General features: G+C 47.1%; 1 protein-coding gene across 1 annotated transcript in view; it reads left to right on the top strand.

The window, feature by feature from the left end:
- zcchc24 (zinc finger CCHC-type containing 24) overlaps nt 1-10,605 on the top strand; it is a 122,488-nt gene extending 111,883 nt beyond the window's left edge. Inside the window, exon 4 of the mRNA XM_033012839.1 lies at nt 8,761-10,605. Coding sequence (XP_032868730.1) covers nt 8,761-8,874 — 114 coding nt within the window. The 3' untranslated portion in view covers nt 8,875-10,605. The remainder of the gene's footprint in view (nt 1-8,760) is intronic.
- Nucleotides 10,606-12,514: the final 1,909 nt, after the last annotated feature.

The following is a 12,514-nucleotide window of genomic DNA, read 5'->3' as shown; positions in this document are numbered from 1 at the left end:
GGGCCGAATATAACTGCAGCGAGATTAACTTCCACACTAAAGTCCAGATTTATTTAATGACTTTAATTTCCTCAGCTGCCATGGTGGGATTCGAACTCCTTTCTGGGGTTTAATGCTCTGGGACTCTGAAGACTGGTTTATGAACATGATGGGCAGTGGTGTTGCCAATTGTTACAGTTAAGCTTCATACAAGCAGGTGGGACCATCCAAACCGTCAACGTTGACTGTTGGAAAGATATCAAGGATTTTTTCCCCCAGGAAACCATAGAACTGTACCACACAGGAACAAGCCCTATGGACCAATGTCTGTGCCGAACTTGATGCCAAGACCAACTCTTACTGTAGCTGCCTGCACGGAATCCATATCCCTCCAGTACCTGCTTGTCCATATTCCTATCCAAAAGCATCTCAGATGCCAACATCGTATCTGTCTCCTTCACCATCACCAGCAGAGTGTTCCAAACTCTCAGCAGCCTCTGTGTAAATGGTCACCTGTTGTATTCCTATTGGGCTAATTGTATCGAAGCCAATGTTGGGGAATTTGCGATTGTTCCCAATGTTGGGGAAGTCCAGGACAAGGGGTCACAGTTTGAGGATAAGGGGGAATTCCTTTAGGACCGAGATGAGAAAAACATTTTTCACACAGAGAGTGGTGAATCTCTGGAATTCTCTGCCACAGAAGGTAGTTGAGGCCAGTTCATTGGCTATATTTAAGAGGGAGTAGATGTGGCCCTTGGATCAGGGGGTATGGAGAGAAGGCAGGTACAGGATACTGAGTTGGATGATCAGCCATGATCATATTGAATGGCGGTGCAGGCTCGAAGGGCCGAATGGCCTACTCCTGCACCTATTGTCTATGTTTCTATGTTTCTATGAAGCAATGGAGGAATCAAGAACACGAGGAAATATGTGTATATTGAACTGAACTGATCTGTATTTTTGCTTACAATATTCTGTTGTGCTGCAGCAAGCAAGAATTTCATTGTCCTATCTGGGACACATGACAATAAACTCTCTTGACTTGACTTGACTTGACTAAATGGAGAGAGGAAAGATTTAATAGGAACCCGAAAGGCAGATACTATAACAACATTGAAAAGACATTTGGACAGGTACATGCACAGGAAAGATTTAGGGTGTGGGCAAATGGACTCAGCTTGGATGGGGCACCTTCCAGACTGGGCCCAGAGGGGGTTTACAAGAATGATCCCAGAAGTGAGAAGGTTAACATATGATCAGCATTTGGCGGCACTGGGCCTGTACTTGCTGGAGTTAAGAAGAATCAGGGGGGGGCCTCATTGAAACGTACAGAATAGTGACTGGTTTGATATAGTGGATGTGGACAGGATGTTTCCACTAGTGGGAGAGTCTGGGACAAGAGGTCACAGCCTCAGAATTAAAGGACATTGTTTTAGGAAGGAGATGAGGAGAAATTTCTTTAGTCAGAGGGTGTTGAATCTGTGGAATTCTTTGCCACAGACGGCTGTGGAGGCCAAGTTAGTGGATATTTTTGAGGCAAAGATAGATAGATTCTTGATTAGTGCGGGTGTCAGGGGTTATGGGGAGAAGGCAGGAGAATGGGGTTAGGAGGGAGAGATAGATCAGCCATGATTGAATGACGGAGTAGACTTAATGGGCCGAATGGCCTAATTCTACTCCTAATACACTTATGACCTTATGACCTTGGTCAGCATGAAGGGATTGGGCCGAAGGGCCTGTTTCCGTGCTGTTTGACTCCATTGGCAGCCACGGAGAGGGTTCATGAGGTACAGTACTGAGTTTATCCTCTGCTTCTCTTCTCATATTTGTGGCGCCCATGAGGGTTTAGAATAATCGGGCTCAAGCGGAATAATGGAGGCCGTCTCCTGTGTTGCCACAGTTAATTACTTCATGTTCTTGGCTGCTGTTGTGTTTACTGTCATTTTTAACGTAATTTATCATCTGTTAATAATTCTACATATCGAAACAAAATGTGGCTGATCCAAACACACGCGGCACTTATTCCACAACACTTGGACTCTGGACTGACACACGGGTGTGAAGGGTCTCTTGGTCACTCTTGAAGTGCAAGGTGGTGAAATCGTGCCAATATTTAGAAGGGAGATATGCATGTATTTACTTCAGCGTTTTCCAGGGTCTCCGAAAGACCGCAACACATGTAGTCATAGAATCACACAGTGTGGAAACAGGCCCGACGTGCCCACACCAACCAACATGCCCCATCTACACTAGTGCCAACTGGCCCATATTCCTCTCTCCTATCCATGTACCTACCTAAATGTTTCTTAAACGTTGCGATAGTACCTGCCTCAACTACTTGCTCCGGCAGCTCGTTCCATACACCCGCCTTCTATATTTGTGTATAAAAGCTACCCCTCGGGTTCCAGTTAACTCTGAGCAAGACTTCACTAAAAATACAGTGTAATACACTGAAATACAGTGACGTGTTTTCAAAGTAGATAAATGTGGTGGCCATGCCATGCGTAAACATATGGCACCAATAACAGAGTGTTACGTTCAAGATCAAATTTATTGTGAGGAGATTTCCTCCCACATTCCAAAGATGTGTAGTTTTGCAGATCAATTGGCTTCTGCAAACTGTCCGTTCTGTGTAAGATGGGACTAGTGCGCAGGTGATCACTGGTCAGTGTAGACTCGATGGGCAGAAGGGTCTGTTTCCATGTTGGATCTCTTTAACTTAACTAAACTGTGAAAGTTTGTGAGAGTATTTGGAGACATATCACATCCCTGAATAACTAATTAATCTGTAATATCAGGTCTACAAAGCACCAGAAGGGTTTTGGCCCGAAACGTTGCCTATTTCCTTCGCTCCATAGATGCTGCTGCACCCGCTGAGTTTCTCCAGCTTTTTTGTGTACCTACAAAGCACCAGGAATGACTCACGACGAAAAATGCTGGAGGAACTCAGCGGATCGGGCAGCATCTCTGAAGAATATGGGCAGGTGGCGTTTCGGGTTGAGACCCTTCCTGACCAGAAATGTCACCTACCCACGTTCTCCAGAGATGGTGCCTGACCCGCTGAGTTGCTCCGGCACTTTGTGTCTTTTTTTGTGTCTTACCAGCACCTGCAGTTCTAGGTATCTGCAGGAATATATCTCCTACTCCTCTTCAAGATAGTTCTTCTACATTCACAAGATGGAGGCTTGCATTTTTGTCCCACTGATGGAGAACTCCTCAGCCAATGCGGACTTCCCCTGGTACTACACAGCCGCAAGGGCCCAGAATTTACTGCTGGAGGCTCCAGAGAGAGACATCTCCATTAGCTCTGAGGCCGGAGCAGCTCTGGCCCTCTGTCTCACAGGAGAAGCCAAAGGTCAGGGCTGAATCTTTGACGACTGGCGAACAAGCATGAAGAGAATTACAATTGAAACCAGGTCGCAAAGACTAGCATCAAACAAGGCCAACTTACTCCTCCTGGTGGCGAGGATGTTAGTAAACATGGTGTTGTTGGCACACTGAAATGGGGGCTAATTGTATGGAACATTAATACCATATGAGTGGATTATTTCAGGAGGCAGGGATGGTACAAGATCACCACACTCCAGTTATTTTTAAATAACCTTCTCCCCTGTGACCAACCTTCGACCATATAAATAATCTAAATATGTTTATTAGACAGTGTTTCAGTGGAAGTCGCAGGAATTGAACTGCCTAAAACATGGTGGGTCTGGTGGCGCAGTGATACAGCAGGTAGTGCTGCTGCCTCACGGCACCAGAGACTAGGGTTGCCAACTTTCTCACTCCCAAATATGGGACAAAAGGTCAAAATAAGGCAATTCGTTGACCGACTGGGCCGTGGCTGGGTGAATGATGAGTTGGCCCCGGGTGCTGGACTGCACACAAAGCCCAGCCGGCGGGCCAGCTGAGGAATTTTGGCCCGCGCAAAGTCCGGCACCTCATCCAACTCATGAACCGATGATCGGCCATAAGAAGGAGGTAAGCAAAGGTCCAAAGGTCAGACAGCTGGCCGGTCAGCCACGGGCGAGGTGCTGCTGCTGCACTCCATGGGCTGAACTACGTCGGGACGGTTGAGGCTGGGCCGGACGCGGCGCTCCAACAATCCCGTCGACCCGAGTAGTAGCGGTCAAATACGGGACAAGGGCGGTTGGTACTCGGTAACGGTACGTACTCGGGTAATCCGGTAAACTCGTGACATTTTTTCAACCCTGTGAAAAATGTCCACGAGTAATAAAATACTCATGATGAAAAAAATTGTTACTTTTTACTTGTACGAGCCGCTACGAGGCATCCACAAACTCCTACGGACCCGCTACGTACATTCTCCGAGTTCGAATCAGGGGAAAACTTGGGAGAACTCTTGAATTACCTCGTACAGTGGGACAGGGGCTTAAGTCTGTGTTGATGTGTTTGTTTGTTTGTTCCGATGAAGGCCCTGTGCACACGGGAGCCAGCCAGCAGTCGCTTGTTTTATTTTTGTTCTCACTTTTAATTTCAATTTTTCGTTTACGGGTTGTGACTGTCGGCAGAACAGTTTCCCTCCGGAGATAAATAAAGTTTTATCGTATCGTATCATGTATCTGTGCACTGTAAACGGCTCGATTGTAATCACGTATTGTCTTTCCGCCGACTGGTTAGCATGCAACAAAAGCTTTTCACTGTACCTCGGTACACGTGACAATAAACTAAACTGAACTGAACTGAATAAAGTTCTCACCTCATCTCACCTCTGAGTCTGTTGCCAAAGGCCTTAAAATTCCCTCGAGCTGACAGGATAAAATCTCTTACACTGGTCCTGAACTGAAATGCATCTTAATGAATGTGACTTTGTTCATCAGTAAACACAGATCCACTGCAGGCAAACCTCGTGCTTCTCACCTTACTTGCAACAAAAATAAATAGCTTACTATGGACTAAACCCTGGGTTCAATATGCTGAGTCCTCCAGTACAGTGATGTTACTGATGCTGCAAAATATATCAGCAGTTGGCAAAGTCTTGTGGAAAATAAAGTCAAACTATTGCAGAAAGGTTGCTCTGAAAATTCTCAGCTGCAGAGGAATTGCAGCCACAGGTACATAGAAACATAGAAAATAGATGCAGGAGTAGGCCATTCGGCCCTTCGAGCCTGCACCGCCATTCAATATGACCATGGCTGATCATACGGATCTGGTGATCCATCAGTGAGGTTTGGGGAGTGAAAATCAACGCAGATCTTTGCCAAATTCTTTGACCAAGGTGCAATATCTACGCTAGTCCCATTTACCTGGGGTTTAGTTTAGTTTAGTTTAGAGATACAGCGTGGAGATAGGCCCTTCGGCCCACCGAGTCTGCGTTAGTTCCCAATATTCCAGCTTCGGGAAAGATAGTCTGGACCATACAGTCTTAGTTTTTTGCATTCAGTATATGTTTCTTTTCCAAGAGGCTTGCCTTGAGTCCAATGAAAAGCATCAATCCCATGGGGCATGGAGGAAGCAAAGTATCCAAGTCAATTCAAGGAGATTAATACTGATTGCATTTTCTTTGGGCACCGTCTGTCAGTCAAACAGTCATAAAGCCCACAATGTCTTTTGGCTTCCAAGCTCAGGACCTCAGGGAGTTGAGGTGAACTGATGCCCACACAACATAGCAGCACAACCAAGACCCTCGGCAAAATCCAGAACCCTTCGCTGTTCTCTATCCACCCTTCTGGCCAGAGAGTGAGCAAAACAGAATGTGCAATTGTCTCTTCAACTTGCCTTCAACTGATTGAAGTAATGATCCAAGGCAGATACTTCTCCTCTGTAATAAATAAGGTGGCACAATGGTAGAGTTGCTGCCTCACAGCGCCAGAGACCTGGGTTCGATCTTCACTATGGGTGCTGTCTGTACGGAGTTTGCACGTTCTCTCAGTGACCACATGGGTTTTCTCCAGATGCTCCAGTTTATTCCCACACTACAAAGACATACAGGTTTGTGGGTTAATTGGCTCCGGTAAAATTGTAAGTTGTCCCTAGTGGGAAGGATAGTATTAGTGTGCGGGGATCGCTGGTCGGCACAGACTCAACGGGCCGAAGGGCCTGTTTCCACGCTGTATCTCTAAAGTCTAGTGTCTGAAGCTCATTGGATAATGTGGCGGAAGTGGGGAGCAGAGCAAGGGGAGTCTGGCCTTACTCGCCAGACAAACACACTAGGGGCCTGAAGGGCAACTTTCTCACACAGATGGTAGTACGTTTAAGGAACGAGCTGCCAGGCAGTGTCAGAGGCGGGTAGCATTAGGACATTTAAAATAAACTTTGATAGGTAGTCAGCTAGGAAAGGTTTGGAGGAATATGGGCCAGGCACAAGCCTGGAGAGGGTGGCACAGTGGCAGAGCAGTAGAGTTGCTGCCTTATAGCACCAGATACACGGGTTCGATCCTGACTACGGGTGCTTGTCTGTACAGAGTTTATACGTTCTCCCCGTGACCTGTGTGGGTTTTCTCTGAAACCTTCGGTTTCCTCCCACATTCCAAAGATGTACAGGTTTGTAGCTTAATTGCCTCAGTATAAAACTTTATAAAATTAGCCCTAGTGTGTGTAGGGTTGTGTTTGTGCTCGGGGATCGCTGGTCGGCGCGGACTCGGTGAGCCGAAGGGCCTGTTTCTGCACTGTATCTCAAAACTAAACTAAACTAAAGTGGGACCAACTTGATTTGGCAACTTGGGCCAGCATGGACAAGTTGGGCCGAAGGGCCTGTTTCCGTGCTGTATCTCAAAACTAAACTAAACTAAAGTGTAACCAACTTGATTTGGCAACTTGGGCCAGCATGGACAAGTTGGGCTGAAGGGCCTGTCTCCGTGCTGTATCTCAAAACTAAACTGAACTAAAGTGGGACCAACTTGGTTTGGCAACTTGGGCCGGCATGGACAAGTTGGCTGAAGGGCCTGTCTCCATGCTGTACTGCTCCGTGGACCTTAATTATGAATAATGAGACTTTGAGGAGTTGGTTTTTAAATTGAAGTGAGTGCTGCAGTTTGGGACAGAGACCAGATCTCTGTGAGTGTGTCAGTGTTTAGGAACCTCTGGAGCTTGAACGGTGACGCGGGGGAGAGCAAGCTGCCCATTTATCCTGACTGCACCATCAGATTTAGTTGGATGAAGGCCAGGACTGTGAGAGAGCAACTGAGAAACTGGAGTCAGTGAAGTAGCAAACAGTGAAGAATGTTTGTGTCACTCAAAGTGCTGCAGTGGTAACCAAGGTTACATCACCATGTTGTGGCTAAAACATTTTTAACATGGTGCTGTCAGTTTCCTACTTGACTAGAACTTTTTACAGAGATGCCCCAGTCTTTACTAAAGTTTTTTTCCCCCAAATGTGTTGTTTAGTTTAGAGATACAGCGCGGAAACAGGCCCAGAGAGTCCGAGCCGACCAGCGATCCCCGCACGCTAACACCATCCCTATCCCACACACACTAGAGACAGTTTACATTGATACCGAAGCCAATTAGCCTACGAACCTGCACGTCTTTGGAGTGTGGGAGGAAACCAGAGATCCCGGAGAAAACCCACGCAGGTCACGGGAGTGCGTACAGACAGCACCCGTAGTCAGGAGCGAACCCGGGTCTCCGGCGCTGTGAGGCAGCAACTCTACCACTGGGCCACCCTGCTGCACTCTAATTGTGAGGAAGATCAGGATTTTATATTAATTGAAGGATGTGGGTGATGCTGACAAGGGCAGCACCACCAGCCAGTCTTTAGCCACCTGTGAGGTGCTACCTCAGAGAGCCATTCAGCATGGAAACTGATCCTACAAGAGGCATAGACTGGGTAGATAGTCACAACCTTTTACCCCCCATGGTACAAATACCACAGACTAGAGAGCATAGCCTGAAGGTGAGAGGGACAAACATAAAAGCTGATCTGTGGGGCAAGTTTTTACGCAGAGAGTTAATGGAATACGCTGCCAGGGGTGGCGGTGGAGGCAGATACGATAGTGGTGTTTAAGAGGCTTTTGGATAGGCGCCTGGATATGCAGGGAATAGAGGGATATGGATCACGTGCACGCAGAGGAGGTTAGTTTAATGGCATCATGTACAGCAGAGACCTCTTCTCCCATTCCTCTCCTCCCCTCCCCTTCCCCATTCTCCCTTCCCCTCTCTTTCTCCCTTGCCCTCTCAACTCTCCCCCCTCCACCCTCTCCCCCTCTCCCCCCCCTCCCTCTCTCCCCCTCCCCCTCTCCCGCTCCCCCCCCCACCCCTTCTCCCCTTCTCCCCGTTTCTCACTCTTCCCTCCCCCTTTTCCCCTCCACCCTCTCGCTCCCCCACTTCCCCCCTCGACCCTCTCCACCCTCTCCCCACTCTCCCCTCCCCCTCGGAATAAAAGGACGTGCCTTTAGAATGAAGATGAGGAGGAATATCTTCAGCCAGAGGGTGATGAATCTGTGGAATTCATTGCCACAGAGGGCTGTGGAGGACAAGATAATGGCCATTTTTAAAGAAGAGATTGTTAAACAATATCCAATAGGTGCAGGAGTAGAGGCCATTCGGCCCTTCGAGCCAGCACCGCCATTCAATATGATCATGGCTGATCATCCCCAATCAGTACCCCGTTCCTGCCTTCTCCCCATATCCCCTGACTTCGCTATTTTTAAGAGCCCTATCTAGCTCTCTCTTGAAAGCATCCAGAGAACCAGCCTCCACCGATAGATTCTTGATTAATTCTGCTCCAATATCTAATGGACGCTGGTCCTGGTGTAAGTTGCTATTTTTGTGGGGCCATTGTTCATGTTTTTCATCTGCGTGTTATCTTGATTGGTTTTCCAGAGACCCCTGGAGAAACCTGATGGGCTGGACGTGTCGGATCAGAGCAAGGAACATCCTCAGCACCTGTGCGAGAAGTGCAAGGTGCTGGGCTACTACTGCCGCAGGGTGCAGTGAGTGGTGGGCCCCACCCCACTCTCCATCCCTCTCCCCAACACCTGACAGCCCACAGACCACACTCAGCTGAAGAAGAAACGAATCCACCAAAACCCTGCTCTAAACAGACAACTAACAAGCCTTAAAGTTGGTAGAATGTGACTTGCCTGTGTATGTGTATATTTCCAGCTTGTATTTATACTATTTTTAACTACCAGAAACAGTATTACCAATGGCAGTTGAATGCAGCACCTTACATAGTGTGTTGCCCATTATTTGTTTACAAAGACTCTGTACCATGAACAAATGTAAAAGGGGCGATTTTACCAGGCTGATACTTTAAACCAGTTAAACTAATGGTTAAGCCAACAGCAGTTTGTTGTGAAATGCCAGATGAGGAGCAAACCTTCGCCCAGCCTCTCGCGGCCTTTGTTTTCAGAAAGTAAGCGGGTGAGCATCAGTATTAGAAATATGGTAATTGGCAAGTGATGACTGACAATACGTGTCTGGTATTGTAGAGGGTGGGGACGAAATAGGGACTCGAGCATAGAGAATCACCGTTAACCCTTTAGGCTACTGATGAATATTTCTGTTCTGGACAGAACTTTCAGGCTCCCACCTAACAAATTGGAGTGTCCAGCAAATTAAAATGTTGAGATAGTCTTGTTTATATTCTGTCAGTGATTTTACCATCGAACACCAAGTGCCTTTAACTCATTTTTTAAGTAAATTTTAATTGTTTTTTTCTTCTTCCTGTCATTTTAAAAGTCAGTTTTTACATTTGTTGGCATCATGTATTTGGCACCAGGTCTTATTCGCCTTTACCATATAACCATATAACAATTACAGCACGGAAACAGGCCATCTCGGCCCTACAAGTCCGTGCCGAACACTTATTTTCCCCTAGTCCCATCTACCTGCACTCAGACCATAACCCTCCATTCCTTTCCCATCCTTTCTTCTATTGTTGCTCTAGGGTTGGCTGTTGGGTCCTCTTGAATGATGTGGTTGGTGCCTCTAGGTGTTGGCTGTCTATGTATGGGGTGGGAGGGAGTAGAAGAGAGGGGGTCAGTCTGCGTTGTCCGTTGAGCCATATCCTCTCAGTCAGCTGGTTCACCTCTCCCTGGTTGAATGTGTTAGGTTAGGAATCTCCCACTTGGTGACACACTCTTCTCCCTTCAATCCTCGCCACCACTACATACCATGCACACAAGTTCTATCCCAATGCTAAGATATTTCACATCCATCGGAGTAACCCAAACTTTGGTGAACAAAATGTGGGACCCTGCAAACCTCTTGAAGCCCAACATTAATGCATGGTTTTGCAATATGAAGGATCACTGATGGTCAATCAGATAACCTCCCTGAAGATGAGCTTCTGCCCACATCTGCAGAGAGATGCAGGTTTATTTCATAGGATGTGGAATTTAAAAGAATTGTTTCATAGTTCAAGTCAGAGAGGTGGATTTCTGTGTTGGGTACTTTCTTAAAAAGTTGTCCAAAAAAGTCAATAATCTGTACATAGCAATTGGCCAATAATTTACCTAAAGTGTTAAGCTGTGACATTAAAGAGATTTACCATGGTGCACTAAGTGGCTTATCACCAGAAAGGCAATTTGTTGCTGTGAATTTGTAGTCGGGGACAAAATGAAGGGCCCGTCCCACTTACGTGATTTTTTCGGTGACTGCCGGCACCCGTCATAGTCGCAGCAGGTCTCCAAACATTTTCAACATGCTGAAAATCCAGCAGCGACCAGAAAAAGGTACGACTCTTTGGGCGACTACTCGCGGCCATACAGGGGTCACGTGTCGACATGTCGCGGGGGTGACGCATGTACGGTCGTGAGTAGTCGCCCAAAGAGTCGTAGCTTGTTCCGGTCACCGCTGGATTTTCAACATGTTGGAAATTTTCGGCCGCCTGCTGAGACTCTGATGGCTGCCGGCAAGTCGCTGGAAAAAATCGCGTAAGTGGGACAGGCCCTTGATCTTCGTCAACAGAGCTTTTGTTGGCTTATCCACGAAAACTGAGTGATTAGTTACCTAGTTTCCCCAATGGACACCAGGTTCATTCTGCAGGGGGTCTGGGATATGTGTGAACAGGGAAGGCTGATGGGTTCATAAGTTATAGGAGCAGAATTAGGCCATTCATCCCATCATCTACTCCACCATTCAATCCTGGCTGATCTACCATTCCCTTCCAACCCCATTCTCCTGCCTTCTCCCCATAACCCCTGACACCCGTACTAATTATTTTCTAGGTTGAATTCCTCAGTTCAATGTCAATTATCACGGCTTAGAATGAAGTCCCTCTCTCCTAGTCCCAATGGAATATAGAAAGCCAATTCATGAACTGCACACTGCACTAAAATGTCTTTATTCTCTATGATTATGGATTAATAAGAGCAGTTGTTGCCTCACAGATTCCTGCTGCAATGTGCAGATAATGCTGACAAGACACAGCATGTCAGTCGGCATCTGCAAAGAGGAAGAGCAGTGCGTAACATTATCACATACTCCTTCCATCGGAAGCCTTATAGATAAATAAGAAAGACACAAAATGCTGGAGTAGATCTGAAGAAGGGCCCTGACCTGAAACGTCACCTACCCATGTTCTCCAGAGCTGCTGCCTGACCCGCTGAGTTACTCCAGCACTCTGTGAAACGTCACCTATCCATGTTCTCCACAGATGCTGCCTGACCCGCTGAGTTACTCCAGCACTCTGTGAAACGTCACCTATCCATGTTCTCCACAGATGCTGCCTGACCCGCTGAGTTACTCCAGCACTCTGTGAAACGTCACCTATCCATGTTCTCCACAGATGCTGCCTGACCCGCTGAATTACTCCAGCACTTTGTGTCTATCTTTGGTATAAACCAGAACCTGCAGTTCCTTTTTATTGCAGATAAATAATTCCTTGCTTCATCTGCTCTCTCTCTCTCTTCCCATGATGGTTTGTTATTGAAGTGGTTCTTGATATGATCACATCTCCCCCATGGACATCTGATGACCTTTATAATGCTGACTCTCTTAGTTTTTACGTGGGCCACAAGTTCGGGGCAGTGGTTGATGTGAAAGTTTATCCTGCAACCCCTCCCCTTGGGCATCACACACTCACCCACAGAACACCAGCATCTTAACACCAAGGCACATCAGCGCGAGGGAGTGGCTCTGCCTCACTCCTGGCTCCTCGATTGGAATCTCAGGGATGAGGAACTGCAAGTACCGACCCTCATTCACCCACCGAGTGATGCAGTGACAATTCATCCCTGGTCAACGTGTGCTACTGTTAACTGTAATGGCACCTGGCAAGTCCCGGACTGACTTGCAATCGAGGAGAGTAACCACAACGAGTGCAAATGAAATACTGCAGACGAAGCTCAGAGCTCTCGGCTACACTACTTATACCTGAAATCCTAGAAACACGGAGCAGGCCCTTCGGCCCATCTTCTCCAAGACAACCATCAAGTTTCCTTCTGCACTAATCCATTTCCCAGCATTTGGTCGGTAGCTACTTATGTCTTTTTGATTCAAGTCCTCGTCTAGATACTTCCTACACCTTTCCCACCACAGACAGACAGGTATAGATGCAACACCACCCCACTCCCAACATGTGACCAGTAGCACAACACACAAGCACACACACGCACATACACGCACACAC

This window comes from Amblyraja radiata, chromosome 37 (assembly GCF_010909765.2).
Source record: "Amblyraja radiata isolate CabotCenter1 chromosome 37, sAmbRad1.1.pri, whole genome shotgun sequence".
Taxonomy (NCBI): Eukaryota; Metazoa; Chordata; class Chondrichthyes; order Rajiformes; family Rajidae; genus Amblyraja; species Amblyraja radiata.
The sequence above is the reverse complement of the archived record's forward strand: the minus strand, read 5'-3'. Positions and strand labels throughout refer to the sequence as shown.